Below are 22,359 nucleotides of genomic sequence, written 5' to 3' on the forward strand. Positions count from 1 at the left end.
TTTATTTCCCATACCACCATACTTCACCACAGCAACGCGTGGCCGGGCACAGCTAGTGTACTATATTATTATACCACATACCACAGTATAATACACAACTATACTATTATACTATTCGTATTATACAAAATATTGTACTATATCATAACGTGTAGTATATATAATATACAATAAATTATATTATGACATTAATATTATATACTTTAGTATCATTACATTACAATGTAGATACATCCTTAAGGATGTCCTTAAGGGAACCTGCCACCTGACTAAAGAGCCCCGCCCTCTTTTTGCCAGGCTGGCTCAGATGCATTCTGGGATTCGTCCAATCAGGGCGCGGCCGCCATGTTGGATTTAAAGCGGCTGCGGCGTGATGTGGGCGGGGCTTCGATGACATTTGTTTTTCTCTTCGCTGGGGAAGGGCCGGGAGGAGAGAGTGGTAGCGCCGAGGGCGCATGCGTGTCCTCTCATCCATTCCCGCGAGCTGGCTCTTTCTGAAGGAAACAAGGCGAAGCGGTGGGTACGTGTTTTCTCTCCTTTTCTCCCTTCAGAGAGAGGCCGGCCTCCGTCGCCTTCTCTCAGCCCAGGAAGGGCCTGGTTGCCTTGACAACAGGGCGTAGCTACTGTCAGGGTGGTCCTGGCAAATAGGTAGGCCTCTTCATACTGTAGATAAGAGGGATGGGGGACCGTTATTAAAGGGAGGCAAACTGAGGAAGCAAGGCCTGGGAATGAGCTGTCCCAGGCATGGGCCAACTTTGCCGCTAAAGTGGCTGAGGGGGAAAAGGAAGGGGCCTGAGGCTGTTAGGAATGGTGGGAGTCGAAGTCCAAACCACCTGGTAGGGCCCAAGTATGCCCATGCCTGGGATAGCCCATTCCCAGGCCCTGCTTCCTCGGTGTCACTCTTCGTATGCTCGGGGGTACTGTTGTCATTTTACTGCGTGGAGGCTGAGAATCAGTGCTGCTGTGTTTGATATTCGACGCTGCATTGAATGCTCTTATAATAATAATAATAATAATAAAACTTTATACCCCACCACCATCTCCCCGCGGGGACTCGGGCGGCTTACATGGGGCAGAGGCCCAAACAACATAGGACAAAATATAGGCAACATAATACAAATCACACTATAAAAAGATAAAACAGTAATACAATATATCAATTAAAACAAAGATACAGGATAAAAAAATACATTTAAAACACATATGTGGTAAAATCGTAATAAATACAGGATAGATTATTTAAAACCCTCTGGGGCTGATTAATTAATGACTGTATCTCCAAAGGCCTGCCAGAACATCCATGTCTTCAGTTGTTTCCTGAAGGAAGGTAGAGAGGGAGCCAACCTAATCTCACTGGAGAGGGAGTTCCAGAGTCGGGGAACCACGGCTCTCTCTCTCGTCCCCACCAAATGCAGTTGTGAGGAGGGTGGAAGTGAGAGAAGGGCCTCCCCGGAAGGCCTTTTAAATATTCCATCATTTCCATCTGTCGTTGGCCATTCCTTGGTGCTGACATGAATTTTAATATTTTTGTACTTGTTTTAACGTTTGTAATAGTTAATTCTATTATTTTAATATTGATGTTTTGTGGGGGGTTTTAAATTGTGTATTTATTAAGGCTGTGAGCCACTTTGGGGCTCCATCTACACTGCCATATAATGCAGTTTCAAAGTGGGTCCCATTTCTGGGAGAAAAGCACCGACACAAATGAAAATAATAATAAATAAGTAAATCAAAACTTTGTTTGTATCCTATCCCAGCTCCCCGTGGGGACTCAGGGGGGCTAACAACATGAAATAATAAACAAAGAAAATAGACATTATAAGCAATCATAAAATAAATCATCATAAAAAGTCAATAAAACACCATTACACACATAACATTAAAATGATAAAACAAGGTTAAAAACCATGTCTAAAGTTAAAAGCCACACCCAGAATTAAAAGCCATATCTGGTAAAGCAGTCTTTGTTTTACAAGCCAGATTTTTAAACGTTAGTTTCTTCATATATGTGGGAGCATAGGTGAGTTTTTACTAGCTTTCTGAAAGAGAACAGTGAGGGGGCAATTCTAATTTCCTTCGAAAGAGCTTTCCAGAGGCGGGGGTGGGGAACTACAGAGATGTTGATGTTATATTTAATGCTCTTATGGGAAGTCTTTTAATATCGTGTTATTTCCATATGGGATGATCCGTGCATGGTGCTGAGTGCGCTGACAGGAATTGATTTTAATTATCATTTTTATATTTATTTGTACTTTGCTTTATCTCCCCAAAGGGGATTCATAAAAGCATGAGTACACAATTTAAAATATACAAACACTAAAACACAAACAGCACTAAAAAATTCACAGTTAAAATCCATCAAGACATATTCAAAGTTAAAAACCACATCATTAATATTTTCCTCATTTTAATGGCTGTAATATTTAATTCTGTTTTAAATGTATATATATTGGAGAATTGGTTAAATTGTATAGTTTTTTTAAGGCTGTGAGCTGGTTTGGGTCCGGCTCTTGGGAGAAAAAAACAAGGTACAAATCAATATAATAAAGAAGTTGAGGATGTTGGTGAAGATAGGTGCCAGGGCTAAAGAAACTGGGACCCCTTCCACACAGCTGAATAAAATACAACATTTTCTGCTTTGAACTGGAATATATGGCAGTGTTGGCTCAGATAACCCAGTTCAAAGCAGATATTGTGGGATTTTCTGGCTTGTTTTTCTTGGTGATATGGCTGTGTAGAAGGGCCCTGGGTTCAAACTTAGCTCTGAAGTCACATCTTGTGTCAGGTTTTCTTCCTAACCACAAATTGCTGTGGTCAGGTTCTCATCCATGACTCAGTAGCTTATGGAGGGCTTTGGCGAAAGAATAGTCAACCTATATTGGCCTGCGGCATTAACTTTGCTCTGAAGGCACAATGAAAGTTAATGCTCCAGGCTAATATAGGTTGACTATAAATGAATATGCAAATGAGATATCTTCGAAATGGGACTCAACTGAAAATATTTGTCAGGCTGAAGATGTTTATGCACAATATTTTTAACAATTGTGTGTATTAAACAGAATCTATGTATAATGAACTTTAAAAAAGCAGCAGCATTTCTGTCTAAGCCACTGTCGCAAATAATTTCAGATTTTGAAGTATTTCAGACTTCTGGAAAGTGGATACTCAACCTGTAAAAGGACTGGTGCCCAGGATTTTTGCCACTCCTTTACTGGCATTAATGGGTTTTTTTTCACAGTGTTTGGTTTCAGAATTGTTGCCTTTTTATTGTGACCTAGTTTCTGGCTGGGACAAGGGGTTCAATACCTTCTCTAGGGCAAGTGCCAACATTGCTTTGGCAAAGAGAAGACAACTGTGATGCCTTACAAGGCTGCTTTCATGTCCTGTTATTCTTTGATATGTTTTCTCTTCTTCAAAATTGGGCCAATTAACTTGTGGTCTGCCTTGAATGAAATCCTATATGTGTTTTTTTGCTGGATCAAGTCCCCCTGACTTCAGGAGCTTTACTATGATTAACATATTCAGATTATGAGCTGCTGTCTTCCTAATGTATAATGAGGGTGGGTTTAGGGTTCTTGGTTTGAGATAATCTGCTGCAAGAAGCCTTGTTTTAAGAATTTCAAAGCCAAGGAGTATTAATACTCATATATGCTTCCTTTGTCAGATTCCTTATTTTGATGCCAGAGAACTCTTTAATACATCTGGCATATTTTTTCTGAACTGGAATGTGATAAAAAAATTCTGATGCAACTGTCTGCAACTCTGCTACTGCTTCCAATTCTAATGTCATTTTATAAAGAGTTCAGGATTGTCCAAGACTCTTTATAAAATCATACCTAGAAGTCACTGCTGGAGTTTACTCCAATATTATTTGGATATTTAAGGAAGATTTGATCTCTGAAATTAGCTTTAGCAAACTATGGGTGGAGTTGGCAAGCATGTGCTAGGTTGCAAAGTCTCCTGTGTATGTGGCACTGTCGCTGCTATTTATAATTATGATGCTATCACGCCATGTGGCTGTGGGATGTGCTGCCTTGCAAAGGAGAATTTAATGGATTCTTTGACATCAAGGGCACTCCTTTTTTCTAGAGACCGAGGTCCTGCTACAATCCTTTTTAGAGTTAGATTCCTAAAACCTTATACAGATTCAAATTGCATGTCAAAGAAATACTCATTGTTACTATATTTGAACTGGTCTTTCTTTCTTTCCAAGAGAAGAGATTCCAACTAAATGTTAGAAATAACTTATTTACTATAAGAACTGCTTTAGCAGTGAAATAGACTACTTGGGAAAGGTGAACCCTATTTCTTTGGAGACCTTTAAACATAGTTTGGATAGACAGCTTTCAGGGATGTTCAAATTGTGTTTTCCTGCATGGGAGAGGGTGCACTAGATGGTCCTTGTGACTCTTTCCAGCTCTGTCATTCTAAATGATGAGAGATGATTTGTTGACACAAGAAACACTCCAAATCTAGGCTGGGAAGATTAGTTCCATCACAGCACTTTGATATATTACGGGTTTCTACAGACAGAAAAACTGACATGATCAGAGGTTCCGAAGAGACTAATATCAGACATATCCAAACTGGCTTTGGAGAGAGTTTTTCTGGAACTCCAGAGTGGCAGCCTGGGAAAAGGGGAGGGAGGAATGTTTTGTCGAATTTGTACATATAAAACACTTTGCTCATATGCAAGAGAATGAAAAGCACTTTAACAATTCAGAACTTCTAGTCCAGGTATAGATTCACCATATCTTTGGATATTGTATTGTTTTATATTTCCATGTGTTGAAAGTATTGTTGGGTTAAACTTTTTTGGACAATGTGATGTTTTCACGGTGATTTAATTGTATAGTAATCAACTGGACAGTTGCCTTCAACTTCATCAGATATAGGATCACATCTAAAATCCAACCTAAAACAAAGAACACACTTGTAACCATCGCACCCTCCTCATCTTTTAGCTGTTAAAGGAAATCTGTAAGCAAAACCTTTTCCCTGATGAATCAGATATTTACAGTAAAAGCAAAATTAATCGGTGATCAACCCCAGGTCAAAATGTCATCTTTTGGGAAGTAAAGGCAATCCCCTTTTTGGAGGTACAGACAGTGATGCCTGGCTCGACAACAGTCCACGTGAAAAAGATCATGGAGTCTTTGTGGACAACAAGTTGAACATGACCCAACAGTGTGATGCAGCAGCTAAAAAAACCAATGGGATTTTGGGCTGTATGAAAAGGAGTATGGTGTTTCATCAAGGGAAGTAATGGTGCCTCTCTATTTGGCTTTGGTTAGACCTCACCGAGAATACTGTCTAGTTCTGGGCACCACAGTTCAAAAGAGATATTGACAAGCTAGAAGGAGTCCAATGGAGGGCAACTAAGATGATCAAAGGTCTGGAGGCCATGCCCTTTGAGGAGCATCTCAAAGAGCTGGGTATGTTTAGCCTGCAGAAAAGACGGTTAAGAGGAGACATTATTATTTATTTACAGTAGTTATATTCTGCCCTTCTCACCCCGAAGGGGACTCAGGGCAGATCCCAGAACACATATACAGCAAACATTCAATGCCGATTATAGCAATGAAAAGACAGACAACAGATAGAGATATATATAGGCTTTCACATCTTTCAGCATCTTTCACCCCTGAAGACACAGGTTCGCAGTCTGGGGGTTCTCCTGGACTCATCGCTGAGCCTGGAGCCTCAGGTCTCGGCGGTGGCCAGGGGAGCATTCGCACAACTCAGACTTGTGCGCCAGCTGCACCCATTCCTTGGGAGGTCTGACTTGGCCACGGTGGTCCACGCTCTGGTTACATCTCGTTTGGACTACTGCAATGCGCTCTACGTGGGGTTGCCTTTGAAGACAGCCCGGAAGCTCCAACTAGTACAATGGGCGGCAGCCAGATTAATAACCAGGGCAGCTTACAGGGAGTGCACAAGCCCCCTGCTAAGCCAGCTTCACTGGCTGCCAATATGCTACCGAGCCCAATTCAAAGTGCTGGTCTTGACCTATAAAGCCCTAAACGGTTCTGGGCCAATCTACTTGTATGAACGTATCTCCTCCTATGAACCAGTAAGATCACTAAGATCATCTGGAGAGGCCCTGCTCTCGGTCCCACCTGCCTCACAGGCGCGGCTGGTGGGAACGAGGGACAGGGCCTTTTCGGTGGTGGCTCCCCGGCTGTGGAACGCCCTCCCTGGAAATATCCAACAGGCTCCTACCCTGCTGGGATTCAGAAGGCCGTGAAAACATGGTTATGTGCCCAAGCTTTTGATGAGTAAATGACAGAGTTGACATGGCCTGATTTAAGGATGAAGCATGAGGATCTCGGACGAATGGAATTAATTATATATACATTTTTAAGGTTTTTATAATGTGTTTTAACAATGTTATTAATAGATCTGTTTATATTGTTTTGTTTTTATGATTGCATTTTGGGCATTAAATTTTGCCAATTTTTGTAAGCCGCCCTGAGTCCCCTCGGGTGAGAAGGGCGGGGTATAAATGTTGTAAATAATAAATAAATAAATAAATCTTTGGAAGCTGTGTTCGGTTCCAGCCACTGGAGAGTTTTATCGCTCCATCTCCCAGCCGGAGAGCTTTCTTCGTTCATAAACTTCCTCCTTTTTTTGATCTAAACACAGAGCCTAAACACCTCCCCGCTTTAAAGCGGTTCCTATTTATCTACTCACATTTGTTTTCAAACTGCTAGGTAGGCAGAAGCTGGACTAAATGTCAGGAGCTCACCTTGACCCCGGCTTCGAACTGTCATAGCAAAATTAATTGCAACTTGATGATTAACCTGTTGTGCTAAAGCCCAACATGATAGCCATGTATCAATATGTGAAAGGGTGTCATAAGGAAGAGGGAGCAGGATTGTTTTCTGCTGCCCTGGAAACTAGGACTTGGAGCAATGTGTTCAAATAACAGGAGAGGAGATTAAACCTCAACATTAGGAAGAGTTCCCTGACTCTGTAAGAGCTGGTCATCAGTGGAACTCTCTCCCTTGGAGTGTGATGGGAGCTCCATTTTTGGAAGCTTTTAAACAGAGGCTGGATGGCCATCTGTCAGGGGTACTTTGATTGTGTTTTTCCTGCATGGCAATGGGTTGGATTAGATGACCCATGTGATCTCTTCCAACTCTGATTCTGTGATTCCCCAAGTTATGAACAAGACAGGTTCTGTAGGTTTGTTCTTAAGTTGAATTTCTATATAAGTTGGAACAGGTATATTCCTAAGTGTAATATAATGTGTGTGTGCACGCACACATATGCACACACAGGCTTTGGGTAGCATAAGGAATTGTTAACACCCCTGTGGTGTTTCTTTTGTTGTCTGTGTTCCTGTTCAAAAGATCTCCCCTCACTTTCTGTTCCTGTGATAATTGGGTTTTGAAAAAATTGGCTTGTTACAGAAACAAGAATTTTCGATAAAGCTTCAGTAGAGACCCCTTTTCCCCATGATAGCTCTTACAGGAGTGAATTTCCCTCACTTCCTGTTGTCTCACCCCCATTCTTAACTATGGGTTGTTTGTAAGTTGAATGTTTGTAACTTGAGGACTGCCTGTATTTGTTTGTGGTGCTCTGCATTCTTCAGAAACAAGTTGTCCTTTTCTAAATCCCTTCTTTCTAATTTCATAGAAATCTCTTTCCTAAAGTGATTGTTTTGTCATAATTAGAAGCAATTAATTTGTCTGGCTCCTAATCTTTCCATAGTAGCAAACCACAGTAGGGCTAAATATTGAGTTTATCCATGGCTAAATCGTCTCGAACACATACCCAGAACAATAGCATGTAATTTAAAAGGATTACAGTGTAAACGGTTGAGTGCCAAATGTGAAAACATCATCTTTCAAAGTGCTGAGAATGCAGATTTGTGGCTCTGAATCTAAAGTTCAGCCATTCATTGTGACCCAAGAGAAACTATGATTCTTAAGCTTAAACTTGATAAATAATTACTTGGTATATCTTCCCATGGATTTGATAGGGTTTACTTCAGAGGAAAGTTGGGGAGTTTGTATTTATACAGTTCAAAATTAGTACAGATGCATCGAACAACAGTACATTGTTTTGTAGAACACATGTAAATCACACGTAAGTGTGATTTATTGTTATAATTGTATTTTATTTTGTTTAATAATGTGTATTATGTTGTTGTGTAATGTTTATGTTGCTTTTATGACTGTAAACCGCCCTGAGTCCCATCCGGGAGATAGGGCGGTATATAAATAAAGTTTATTATTATTATTATTATTATTATTATTATTATTAGAACTATTATCTTTAAGCTTTCTAGGTAGCAAAATAATGTTGCATATAAAAGTATCGTATTTTCCGGCGTATAAGATGACCTTCAACTTTTCCAGTTATAGAGTTTGGGATATACTCGCCGTATACCCCTCTTCCAACGCACACCAGATAAAAAGACTATGAGAGCAATAGTGCAAACATGCCTCTTTCACCTGTCTGGCCCACCCTTGTATCCTATTCCTTTACCTCTTTCTCTCTCAGATCTCGCACATGCCCGCCTGCACCGCTTCACTGCAGTCCTCAGGAGCAAGATCTGAGAGGCAGAGAAGGAGGTACAGTAATAGGATACAAGGGCGGGCCAGACAGGTGAAAGAGGCATGTTTTTCTGGACACAGTGCCGTTCTATCTCTTGTTTCCATACCTCAGGCATCCCGGATGCCTGCAGCTTGCCCCGCCCTTCACTTCCACCTTCCCAGTGAGGCACCCCCTCATCTCGTAATCGGGACCACATTAAGTCACTTCTTTCCACAAATCCTGGTGAGTGGATTTTCTTCTTCCGTACTTGTACAGAGCTGCCCTTGCTGCTTTCATATGGTCGCCACATTTGGCAGGGATGCAACTACAGTCGTTTTTGAGCTCTCCCCTCCATATGCAGCGATCACAGATTCTCCAGTCCAGCTCGGAAATTTCAACACTCGCCCTATAAGATGTCACCCAGCATATAAGATGACCCCTGACTTTTGAGAAGATTTTCCTGGGGTAAAAATTAGTCTTATACACCAGAAAATACAGCAAAAGTAACTTACTTGCTGGGTCCAGTGTGACTTACAGTCATGCAAATATCCAAGCTGGGATAGGATCCAAGATGATGGTTACTAGTTTCAGAAAATGCAGAAACTTGTACCAGCGTGTATAAGAAACTTGTACTGGATGGCCCTTGTGGTCTCTTCCAACTCTATGATTCTATGTTTATTATTGATGATAGCAGCTTCTTTACATTTCTAACCATAAATCCAGTTTCTACTTTCAGCTAGATTAAAATCATTGAATCAACGAGCCTTATTTAAGCATTGATTTCATATCCAGTGGCTCTTCTCTGGTTGGAGCTAATCTCTGAACTTCATTCCCATTTTTAAAAAAATGAATTATAAAACTGGCTTTCTGAAGTGGCACAATCATACAGCTCTTTCCAATGGCTGAGACAGTACATTAGTAAAGATTTCCCCTCAGTCTTATCCTTAGTAAATTATTAGAAAACTAGCTTGGGAACCCGACGATGGCCGGGTTATTTGATAAAGGCATTATTTGTCTTTGAATGTTAGATATTCTCAGTTTGGAGTGGGTGAACTACAATTCCCAGAATCATGGTTCAATCCTCCCCAAAGGGTTGTTATTATTATTAGTATTATTATTGTATCCATTAGCAGAAGTATGAGCAGATACCATAATTTCTTAGCATATCTTAATATGAGTTTATGTTGCATTTGTACGAGATGAATCCTCCTCAGAAAATTTTGATACTTCGAGGAAATAGACTTTTGTCTATGTAGATTTTCAGCAAGGTATCGTGGTTTGAACATTGAGGGATTTCAACTCTGGAGAGCAGGATTGAAATCCCTTCTTAACCATGGAAGCCTGCTGGATGATCTTGGGCAAGTCACACTGCTTCAGATTCAGAGGAAGGCAAACCCTTTTCCCCTTGAACAAATCTTACCGAGAAAAACACTTAATAGGTTTGTCTTAGAGTCAGCATAAGTGACTTGAAGGCACGCAACAACATTAAGCAGTTTGTATTGCTTTCATACCTTATAACTAAGAGCGCCTCCAGACAGGAGTTAAACCCACACTTAAGGGGGTTTTAAAAACTCGCTACGGCGGGTTTAAATCCACCACCACCCCAAAAAAACATGGGCTTTCTTGGGTGTCTAGATGCCATCTCTGTAGCTTCCAGGGTGTTATCCAGCCATTACAAAGCCTCTCAAAACAAGCCTGAAAACTTTTTTTAAAAACTTACCAGACTGCCATTGCAGTGATCCTTCCATCCTCCTGCCACATAGAAATGACATGCCAGGAGGCCGGGGAGGGCAGGAGCAAAACTTCACTGTTATGGCACTGTAATGGCAGCCTGGTAAGTTTTTTTTTAGTTTTTTTTTAGGTTTCACACTTGTTTTGGGAGAGTGGTGGATGCCCTCTTATTTTTCTGGGCTCATGAAGCCTGAAAAACTGAGATGACTATGTGGATTGGGCCCAGGGATCATGTAACATGGTCCCTGTGTCCAGTCCACACAGGGCCCACAGCTGATAAGACCCAAATCTTACCTAAGATCTGGGTCTTTCCAGATGTCTAATTAATTTACTTGAGGCGTCATTTGGAGGCCTCAGGTACCAGCGTGACAGATCTCACATTTTTCAGCCTGTCTGCAAGGGCCCTATTATACCAGTTCCTAGACTGACTTGTATCATCTTATGTAACACTGCACATTTCTGGTCAGCATCACAATTTATTCTGTAATCCTTTTACACCCACCCCTTCCACAATTCTGGTTATTTATTTATTTATTTATACTCAACTTTATCAAAGTGGCTGGTTAAATACTTGTGAGTTTAATACTCCATAAGTGCTCCTGAAAGAGTAGATTGAAATCCTTAAAAAAGCCCATGCTGAAATAGATCAGTAGATCCTAAATTTGTAGCTAGATTTCTCCCACCTTTTTATCTTCTAAAAGTAAATCTCTTTATAAGAGTGAAGCCTTCCCACAACATTTAGGTGGAGTACAACTTCTAATGTGAAAAAAAGTGTTTTAATATATAGTGGCAGCTTCATTATAGGAGCCAACCTCCAGTCCTCTTCTTAAATCATTGCACAAGCACAAAGCAGTCAGGCTGACCTTCTGAGTTGGTTTGCACAGTTGCTATGGAAAGTGCAAAAGGGGCCTGAATAAGAAGTAATTCTACAATAGTAAATTAGTGTATTTGGTTGGGAGGTGGAGTAAGAAGGGATAGAGAGAGATAGAGAAAATGATGTTTCCTCAAGTCTTCAGAAAGTTACCACATGAAAATGTAGAATAATTTTGGAAAAATATTTCATCTTCACAGAGAAGGTTTTTATTTTACTTAAATGATAAAGTAAACCTTCTCAATATAGGTTGAGTATCCTTTATCTGGAAATCTGATATCTGAAGTGTTCCAAAACTGTCCATATAGATAGTGACACTTTTACTTTCTGGTGGTTCAAGGTACACAAACTTTGTTTCGTGCACAAAATTCTTTAAAGTTTTGTATAAAGTTATCTTCAGACTATATGTATAAGGTGTGTGTGTGTGTGTGTGTGTGTGTGTGTATATATATATATATATCTCATAAATGAATGTTGTATTTAAACTTATGTCACATTTCCAAGATATCTCATTCTGTCCATATATGCAAATCCAAAACACAAAACATCTAAGCATTTTGAGTAAGGGAATACTCAGCCTGTATTGGGAATAAGCAGATTATCTATTCTCTCATCTGTCTTTTCTTAAGCAGATTGTTTCCTATGATATGCCTCAGGAAGAAAGGCAAGGCTGACAAATTATTGAAAATGGTCTATGTTGAATGTATTTTTGCTTTGAGGTAAAAACTTGTTTTTCATTTCCCCCCCCCCCCCCCCATCCAGTCAGTCTGGGGAAACATACGGCAGCAACACTTACAACAAATTGAGCATTGAATATGCAGCAAAAGGTCCAGAAATTGTATGCCAAAGGATGCAAGTGGTTGTCTGTTGTGAGTGCAGCTGGTTCCCATGCTATGTGGTCTCTGCTGTACCCAAGGGATTGGGGTGACATATGAGACAGGCCTCTATATTGAATTCAGAATAAAATGCACTGTTGTCAGAGTTCCTGCTCCTACAAGGTCTCTAATTCTGCCTTTTCCAAGGTGAATTTTATACAGGCTACCTCAGGTGTGCACGTCAAATCTGAGCAACTGAGAATGCTATATATAATAGCCTTCAATGTCCTCTGGCATTTGGTTCCAGGACCCCTATGGATACCAAAATCCATAGATGCTCAAATTCCTTTTTGTACAATATCATAATAAAATGGTAAAACAATTAAAACAAGTGCTGGAGAGAGCATTAAGATCTTTGATATGGTAAGAGGCTACACCAGCATAGTACTTGGCATATGTCAAAATCAAGGTTTCCTTTTTGAATTTTTTTTCTGAATATTGTCATGCTGTGATTGGTTAAATCGGTGCATGCAGAAATTGTGTACATGTATGGCTGACTGTATCACTGTCTGTAAAACCTGGCAACTATGAAGGTGGTGACTCTTTCAATGGGGCCTGTAATCACTCTTGGTGTCTTAACGAAAGAGAGAATTAGCCTGTGCCCTTACTACAAGGCACTGCTGGCAGCATAGTGCTGCATGCTGCTTTCACCTTCAGGAGATGGCTTCTACTAAGATACCTGCTTCCACTTTTTTGTTAGTTAATGGTGAAACCGTGTACTTCTGCCTCACCGGCAGCTGTTAATTAGGTGCTGCTCTTCAAGTGTGTTTTCCCTATATTTTTGACTGTACCTCCATTTTTCTTTCCCCTGTCTGTCTTTCAGATTTGTTCAATAGGTCTCAAATGTTCCACATTGTTGTAGACTACTAAGTTCATTACTAGTTAGCAGGAGAAGCAGATGACTAAAGTGGGACAAGTCACAGTGGGTAGTGTCCTCAGTGCAGATAAAAAAGCTGCTTCTGCTTTGTGTAATTGTTCGCTATCTCAAATTGCTGTAGACTGCTGTGAATCAAACATCACGGAATGGACGAAGGATTGGGGGAAATCCAACCCCAAATAGGGAGACACGTTGTCCAGGAACACCTGGCCTCTCTAAACGAATTCAAGTCCCTAGGGCCAGATCAGCTACACCCAAGAGTACTGAAGGAACTAGCGGAAGTTATTTCAGAACCACTGGCAATTATCTTCGAGAGTTCTTGGAGAACGGGAGAAGTCCCAGCAGATTGGAGGAGGGCGAATGTGGTCCCTATCTTCAAGAAGGGAAAAAAGAACGACCCAAACAATTACCGTCCGGTCAGCCTCACATCAATACCAGGCAAAATTCTGGAAAAGATCATTAAGGAAGTGGCCTGCGAACACTTAGAAACAAATGCGGTCATTGCTAATAGTCAACACGGATTTACCAAAAACAAGTCATGCCAGACTAATCTGATCTCTTTTTTCGATAGAGTTACGAGTTGGGTCGATTCAGGGAATGCTGTGGATGTAGCGTACCTGGATTTCAGTAAGGCCTTCGACAAAGTCCCCCATGACCTTCTGGCAAACAAACTAGTAAAATGTGGGCTAGACAAAACTACGGTTAGGTGGATCTGTAATTGGATAAGCGAACGAACCCAAAGGGTGCTCACCAATGCGTCGTCTTCATCATGGAAAGAAGTGATAAGTGGAGTGCCGCAGGGCTCCGTCCTGGGCCCGGTTCTGTTCAACATCTTTATTAACGACTTAGACGAAGGGTTAGAAGGTACGATCATCAAGTTTGCAGACGACACAAAACTGAGAGGGATAGCTAACACTCCAGAAGACAGGAGCAGAATTCAAAACGATCTTGACAGACTAGAGAGATGGGCCAAAACTAACAAAATGAAGTTCAACAGGGACAAATGCAAGATACTTCACTTCGGCAGAAAAAATGGAAATCAAAGATACAGAATGGGGGACGCCTGGCTTGACAGCAGTGTGTGCGAAAAAGACCTTGGAGTCCTCGTGGACAACAAGTTAAACATGAGCCAACAATGTGATGCGGCTGCTAAAAAAGCCAATGGGATTCTGGCCTGCATCAATAGGGGAATAGCGTCTAGATCCAGGGAAGTTATGCTCCCCCTCTATTCTGCCTTGGTCAGACCACACCTGGAATACTGTGTCCAATTTTGGGCACCACAGTTGAAGGGAGATGTTGACAAGCTGGAAAGCGTCCAGAGGAGGGCGACTAAAATGATTAAGGGTCTGGAGAACAAGCCCTATGAGGAGCGGCTTAAAGAGCTGGGCATGTTTAGCCTGAAGAAGAGAAGGCTGAGAGGAGACATGATAGCCATGTACAAATACGTGAAGGGAAGTCATAGGGAAGAGGGAGCAAGCTTGTTTTCTGCTGCCCTGCAGACTAGGACACGGAACAATGGCTTCAAACTACAGGAAAGGAGATTCCACTTGAACATCAGGAAGAACTTCCTCACTGTGAGAGCTGTTCGACAGTGGAACTCTCTCCCCGGGGCCGTGGTGGACGCTCCTTCCTTGGAGGCTTTTAAGCAGAGGCTGGATGGCCATCTGTCGGGGGTGCTTTGAATGCGATTTCCTGCTTCTTAGCAGGGGGTTGGACTAGATGGCCCATGTGGTCTCTTCCAACTCTACTATTCTATGATTCTATGATTCTATGATCATACAGTGATCCCCAGAAGTCTTCTTGCTTTTATCTCACCTCCACTTATATTTTTTTTCTTGGTTTTGTGTTTACTGAATGAAAATTTATCTCTCAAAAATGAAAGTCATTTTTTCCCCACAAGTCAGATGTGTGAACTGCTTAGCAGGCAATGCAATGCTTGTCATGTTTTCATTGATATAACCTGACATCAGTTTATTTAATGCTGATAGCATCTCAGTGTCTGCCTTGTAATAGTACAAATGCTAAGAAGAGGTGGTAAAGTGCAAAAAATAGTGCAAGTGCTGTTCTATATGAAATGGAAGGATATTAGCTGCCATTCGGCAATGAGATTTGCACTGTCAGCTCGGATACTGATGCAAAGAACATATGTAATCCAGACACTAACAACAAATTATCCTTTTGTATTGCTGGGGATTTTGCAGGGTGAGTCTGAACACATGCACACACTCACTGTTTTGAATTCATATTGCTGGTTTTCCTTATACAGATTTTTTTTTTAAAAGAGCTGACAGGAAACTTGGAGATCATCTCTTTTCTACCTCCTACTGAAGACAATATTTAACATTGCAGCTTTCCTGATGGATGATCATACAAAAATACATTTTGTCAAGAAAAGCCCATCACTTGTCCCAAGGTCATCAGCTGAACTGATCAACAGATCTTACTTCAGTAATTGCCCCCCCCCCCAATAAAATGTTTAACCAAAAATCTAATTCCGCTATGTTTCTGCCATTCATTCTAACCTGAACAGCAGCCAACAAATGTGCTTGTATGGGGCAGCCTTTGTATCTGAATATTACTATCATGTCTCCCCATAACATTCTTTTCTCTAGCCTAAGCATACCTAGTTTTATTAAATTGTTCCTGAGTAGACTCAGGACAGAATCCTTCTTGGACTTTTCATTAGTAGAAAACTACATTCAAAAAATTGCTTTTCCCAGCATTGTGCAGGGAAGTATTCCATTTCTCTTTATGTAGTGTTTTCCCCAGACTGTGGATGAGCTGCCTGCTAGTGGTGTCCACATGGTCTCCTACTTAAATGACTATTGATTGGCTATGTACCCAGCAAACCCCTTTGTATGGCTGGCTAACTGGTTGGTTTAATTTGCTAAACCTCTGCATAAGTACATTGGTAGAACTTTGCTCTGCCAGCTTTTAACAGAATTTTGGTCTTGGTTACCCTATTTACCCTGCTCTAGCTATGCTTTAGATCAATGGTGTATAACCTTTGGCTTCGCTGGGCCACAATAGAAGAAGAATTGGCAGTACATAAAATGTGCTAACAATAATTGATGAGCAAAAAAAGGTTCATGAATAATTTTCATGATATCAGCTCCACACAGATAAGCAAAAAAAAAAAAAAACCCCACCAAAACCCTAATCCTAATTATGTGCCACCCCAATCAGAGGGTCTTTTAAAATCACTGAGCAAGTCTTCTGGCTAAACTGAAATTATAATGTGAATTACCGATAATCCAATATTTGTAGACGTAACGTATTCCTATTATATTCTGCTCCGTTGTCATCTACAAAGTTCACGCTCAAAAATTGAGTAATTGAGTTACAAAAAAAATCTCATAATTTTTAAAGTTAAGTGTACAATGTTTTGTTGAATCTTATTCATAGGCATCCTGGGCCGCATGCAGGCTTGCTTTAGGTGAACAATTTCCTTAAAATGCAAAGGCCAGAAATGGACACAGGACTTCTTTGTAGCCATCCAGACTTTGGAATTCCCTCCCCTCTGCCAGTCCCACTACCTTCACAAGCATGTTTGATGAGGAACATATCTTGGTAACTACTAGAATTCTTTTTCTGGTGAGACTGGGATGGCACTTTACTTTCTCTCTTTCCATCAGTAAGCAAATACTTTATTCCAATATGCTTTGGGGAACTAAATGTCTTTAAATAAAAGTATTTTAACAGGCGGCTGCTATTGATTTGATGGCTTGAGGTCTCTCATTCTTGATGTCACCAGAAGTCAAAGTTGACTTGTAATTAACAACAAAAATCTTTTTAGTGGTATTGCTTTAAAATATAATTATTATTGTAATTGTATGTTTTGGGTAGATGACAAGAATAGTTTTTGCAAGTAGTAGACGGGAATGTTTAGATTATTTTTAGATTTTCCCCAGATCTTGGCCCCAACATCTGCTGTTCCATAATTTTATACTCCTTCAGTTGGTACAGTGTATACCCCAATATTATTTGTCAGTCTTTATTTTATTTCAGAACATATTCTAAGCATGTACTGGTTCACCTTTTGTTCAAGAGAAGGTTGATATAATCTTGGTTAAAGTAAAAAAAATGAAATTAACATCTGTAAATAATTTGCATATTATTGGCTAGTTATTATTAAGATGCATTTCTTTTAAATAAGAAAAAATTCCACATTGGCATTGGCATGCCAATGCCAGCCTAGCTCCTAATGCTGACCTTATTTGTTCCATAGTCTTCAGGCCCCAGGTCCAGCTTTAGCCATACCAATGCTTTTTGCTTACCAGTGTAGACTTTGATCTTCATAGTGTGAAATGCCAGAACAGAAACAGTAGAATATAATTCAGTTTTGTTGAGAAGACCTACAATTTAAATAAAGTATAGCTTTAAAGTGCTATATTAGTTCTGTGTACTCTTTGTACTCATCAAACCATAGTCTGTAACATTAAATATCCGTTGATGTGAGCACATGTAGCTCTGCATACAGCTAGGTAGACTGCAGGTACAGATTCCATGGGTGTGGTTGGAATGAAGCCACCTTAGCAATGGAAATGCAGTGTTAATATTTACCTAGCATTGAGATAAAAGCCATGTTGTTCTGCTTACATGGTGTAAGCAAGAAACAAGACTGTCTTTATGATGGATATCTATCCTGAATATGAAGCAGAGCAGATACCAGCCTTCCTTCATCCTACCCAAGTTTGTATTGGTCTAAAGCTTTGACATAACTTTTGACTGAAGAGTGATAGATGGATGTTAGTGTGTTCTGTGTTTGTCTGCCCTTATTGATCTGCAGAGAAAGCAGGTTTGCATTTTGGAAGATACAGCTGGTATGTATCCTGGCAAGCCATTAAAAGATGAGGCAAATGCCTTGTTGAATCATTATTTGTTTTCGGAAAATGATTTTGGAGAGAGAAGGGTGAAAGGGGTTTGTTTGTTTCAATTTGTATTACATGAGGCCCATGGGAATGTATAGACAGGGGGTAGGTTTAAGTAAGAGACCAAAAATTATGGCTTCCCACCTCCTCTCGATAACACACAAGACCTCCCCAAACTTTCCAGTCCCGTCTTTACCTTCACAATTTGGTGTGGTGAAAATAGTACCCAGGACAGAAGTTCATTCAAAATGCTTTTGACTCCACTCCTCCCCCATTCCCTGACATTTGGCTCAAAATAATTCAGTAATTAAATACCAGAAGTGTTCTGGTCACAGTATCAGTGTCTGCTTTTTAAAAAATCAAGAGGCGTGACCTCCTGTGCAAGCAGACTGGGTGAACATTTGCCCAGCCCAGTCTAGATTATACTGCTGAGTAAAGAAACTTTGTTTTTGGAATTTGAATCTGGAAGGCAAGAGATAAATGTTCTGCATGGATATTTGTGCCATCAAACAGAATAACTAAACAACATGAAGAATATAAGAACATAAAATAAAAATAATACATCGAAAATCTAGAAATAGTAAAGTGCCTCCTGTTTTAGTCCTCTTTTAGAAGCCTTCAGAGAAAGAGCTTTGGTAAGCTATCCTGCTCAAGGATCCCTTCCTACCAAAATATGCAGCCCTTCATCAGTATGACTTGTTTTAATTTTTTTTTTGTAGTGTTCCAAGGTCCTTTAAAAGCAATGCCTTCTTTTAAAGAACAAAATGCCTAGAAAGATTTGTATGAGACCATACTGTACCCTGATTAAATGAATCCCATCTTTCTGTTTAGATACTGGGCAGAAACTGTTGCTGTTTAAGCATTATTTTGTTTTTTCCCATAGACATGGAATAAAGTTATCTTCATCAGCTTTCAAAATCCATGGAAAATAGCCAGAGTTTGATGTTTCGGTTTGGAAGTATTAAGAATCTTATTCCTGGCTTGTGTTGTAATCCTAAACATCTCTAGTAGAAAGAAAGATCCATTTTAATTGAATAGAAATTAATCCTAATCAAATACACCTTGGGTTGCACTAAAAGTTATGGTTATAGAATTTTTTCTGTGATGGCTCTGACATACTTTGAGCTCTGGAGATTTGCTCTCCTTCATTATGTGTATATCTACCTCACCCTTCTTCCAAGAAACTTAGGGAACAACAAGCTGACATAATGGCAACACACTTGGTTCTCCTTAAAATGATGATCTGATGAATAATGATGATGGCATAAATAGCAAAAGAAACTATTGCTACTGAACTTTCTGAAAGCTTGTGATAGCAGTGTTCAGGAAAGCAAAAACTCTTGTGGTGGTATGCAGGGGTGGGTGGCTTTGCACATTTGTTTTGAGTGAAAGGTCATACATATTGCCTTATGGGTTCTGTGTTATAAAGAATTTGCTTGTAGTCAGTTAATAAATGATGGTTTATTTATTTTTTATTTATTTACATCACCCGCCCTTCTCACCCGTAGGGACTCAAACTGGAATCTTCCTATAGTCCAGGAATAGGCACTATTGACTGTCCAAATGCTTTGGACTACAGCTAACATGGCCAGTGGTAAGGAACAACAAGGGTCAAAAGTTTATCTAGAGGGCCAAGGTCCATCATCCCTGCTATAGAATTAGGACAATGGCTCCCAGGTTAGCAACTGTGCTGAAAGGACTGCTGTTTTTGTTCCAGTTATTTGCTCAATAATGAGATTTTTGGCAAATGGATAAAGTGATACATCAATTGAATGAAGAAGGACCTTGAATGACAAAAGGCCTGCTGTAGAGTGAAAGGAGGTGGCTGTGAGGAGGCCAGGGTGGGGCACCTGGAGAAGAAGTGCTTGTTTGCAGCTGCATGGTGATTTATGCTCTTCATTATTTGCGTCATTTGCTGGAGACTAGTGTCCCTGGTGTATGTATGTCTTGCCTGTGCTGGCAGGAAAGCATTTGCTATCTCTCCCTCTCAGGAGTCTGGCTGCATCTTTGCTGCTGCTGCTGCTGCAGTGGGTGGATCATCTAGCTGCATAGTTACTCTTCCAGGCAGGAAGAGAGCTCAGACCAGCAGACACTCCCCTGTTGTTCTGCTAATATCTACCATCGTGATGTTTCTATAATTCTACTTGGTCCTTCAGAGGTTTTTGTGGAAAATCAGCTTCTACCTAGTGTAAGTTGCTCAGTTGGGTAGGGGTTCTGCTGTCGGGAGGTGAAAGACAATGATCAGGGTGCTGTCTTGACAAAGAGCCTTTGCAGTAAGATGGAACATATGAAGCTCTCCAGGGGAGACTAAAAGACTCAGTAACAGAGAGTCTGTGGATGACAGAGTCCCTCTGGCACCCTACTGGTTTGACTTGCATTGAATTAAATGGAACTTTCTTCTTAATACTTTCTTCTTAATACTGGTAGTCAGATTTTGTTCATTTTCATGGTTTCTTCCTTTCTGTTGAAGTTGTCCACATGCTTACGGATTTTAATGGCTTCTCTGTGTAATCTGACATAAATGTTGGAGTGGTCGAGCATTTCTGTGTTCTCAAATAATATACTGTGTCCAGGTTGGTTCATCAAGTGCTCTGCTATGGCTGATTTCTCTGGTTGAGTTAGTCTGCAGTGCCTTTCATGTTCTTTGACTTATGTTTGGGCGCTGCGTTTGGTGATCCCTATGTAGACTTGTCCACAGTTGCATGTTATACGGTAGACTCCTGCAGAGGAGAGAGGATCCCTCTTGTCTTTCGCTGAACGTAGCATTTGTTGGATTTCCTTAGTGGGTCTCTAGATAGTTTGTAGGTTATGTTTGTTCATCAGTTTGCCTATACCAGGGGTCCCCAAACTAAGGCCCGAGGACCAGATGCGGCCCTCCAAGGCCATTTACCTGGCCCCCGCCCTCAGTTTTAGACTTAGGCTCGCCCAAAGTCTGAAATGACTTGAAGGCACAACACCAACAATCCTACTTGATTATCTCATTGGCCAGAAGCAGGCCAACACTTCCCACTGAAATCCTGATAAGTCTACAGTATGTTGGTTAAAATTATTTTTATTTTTAAATATTGTATTGTTCTTTCATTTACTAATATTGTAAATGAAATATTGTAAATGAAGGAACTGGGGGCGGCGACGGCCGACAGGGAGCTATGGCGTGGACTGGTCCATGAGGTCATGAAGAGTCGAAAACGACTGAACGAGACGACGACGACAATATAATGTTTATTTATTTATTTATTACAGTATTTCTACCCCGCCCTTCTCACCCAATAGGGGACTCAGGGCGGCTAATAATAATAATAATGATAATAATAATACAATATAATAATATTGTATAATATAATAATATTAATTATATATTTTATATTACATGTAATATTACTAATAATATTACTGTATAATGGTATAGTATAATATAGTAATATATAATGCTAATATTGTGCTATGCTAATAATATAATATATTGTATGTGCATACAACTTGTAAGGCTCTCTGAGTCCCCTTCGGGGTGAGAGAGGGTGGGGTATAAATCTAGTAAATAAATAAATAAGTAATTGTTGCTGGGGTTTTTTTTGTTTTTTTTTGCACTACAAATAAGACGTGCAGTGAGCATAGGAATTTGTTTTTGTTTTTTTCAATTCATAATTCGGCCCCTCAACAATCTGAGGTACCATGAATTGGCCCTCCACTTAAAAAGTTTGAGGACCCTTGGCCTATACGGTCAGTGGTTCCCTTGATGTATGGTAAGAACACTTTTCCTCTGGGTGGATCTTTGTCTTTACTCTCATGGCTTGTTCTTGGTCTTACAGCTCTTCTGATGACCATGGTGGAGTATCCATTGGCCTGTAGAGCCCAGTTTAGGTGGTTTAGTTCACCTTGGAGGAGGTGGGGTTTGCAGATTCTTTGTGCACGGTCTGTCAGGTTTTTGATTGTGCTTCTTTTTTGACTTGGGTGATGGTTGGAGTTTTTATGAAGGTATTTATCAGTGTGTGTAGGTTTTATGTAAACTGTGTGGCCCAATTGTTGATTGCGTTTGTGGATGACTAGAACATCTAGAAATGGCAGTTTTCCTTCCTTTTCTTTTTCCATGGTGAATTGGATGTTTGGATGGATGCTGTTGAGGTGGTCCAGGAACTTGCTGAGTTCCTGGACCAATATTTTACACATTAAAATATCTAGATGTAAACTTTAAAATGTCAATATAAAATTCATACTTTAAGTATGAAGAGATGGGTGTTTAACACTTTTTAAAATTCAGGCAGTACTTTTAGTTATTGAAGCTCTTCTGGCAGATCATTTCACAGTCTTAGGGTGAACAATGAAAATGTCCTCTGGGTGACAGTTGCTAGTTGAGCTCTGGTTGAAGTAAATGTTCCCCAGACTACCTGAGTGTATAGACCCTACAGATAACCTGGACTCAAATCATATATGGCTTTAAAGATCCTTTTCCCAAAAACTAATTGGACATCAGTAAAGTAATTTGAATATTGGCATGATGTGCGTACTCCTGGAGGTACCTGTAACCAATATTAGGCAAGGAGTCCTCAGATTTTGCCAGTTCCTCTGAAATATAAGTCTATGGTTTATACA

The 22,359-nt window shown here is 40.3% G+C and overlaps 1 protein-coding gene across 8 annotated transcripts in view; it reads left to right on the top strand.

Moving 5' to 3' along the window:
* The first annotated feature begins 358 nt into the window (after positions 1-358).
* klc4 (kinesin light chain 4) overlaps positions 359-22,359 on the top strand; it is a 69,540-nt gene continuing 47,539 nt past the window's right edge. For 2 of the 8 annotated variants that reach the window (XM_062970964.1, XM_062970995.1), the window contains exon 1: positions 359-516. In XM_062970964.1, coding sequence (XP_062827034.1) covers positions 456-516 — 61 coding nt within the window. In that variant the 5' untranslated portion in view covers positions 359-455. Of the gene's footprint in view, positions 649-19,801; positions 19,958-22,359 lie in introns of those variants that run through there. The other 6 variants (XM_062970987.1, XM_062970992.1, XM_062970956.1 and 3 more) reach the window with 5 other exon arrangements.

Source organism: Anolis carolinensis, chromosome 1 (genome assembly GCF_035594765.1).
Source record: "Anolis carolinensis isolate JA03-04 chromosome 1, rAnoCar3.1.pri, whole genome shotgun sequence".
Lineage (NCBI taxonomy): Eukaryota > Metazoa > Chordata > Lepidosauria > Squamata > Dactyloidae > Anolis > Anolis carolinensis.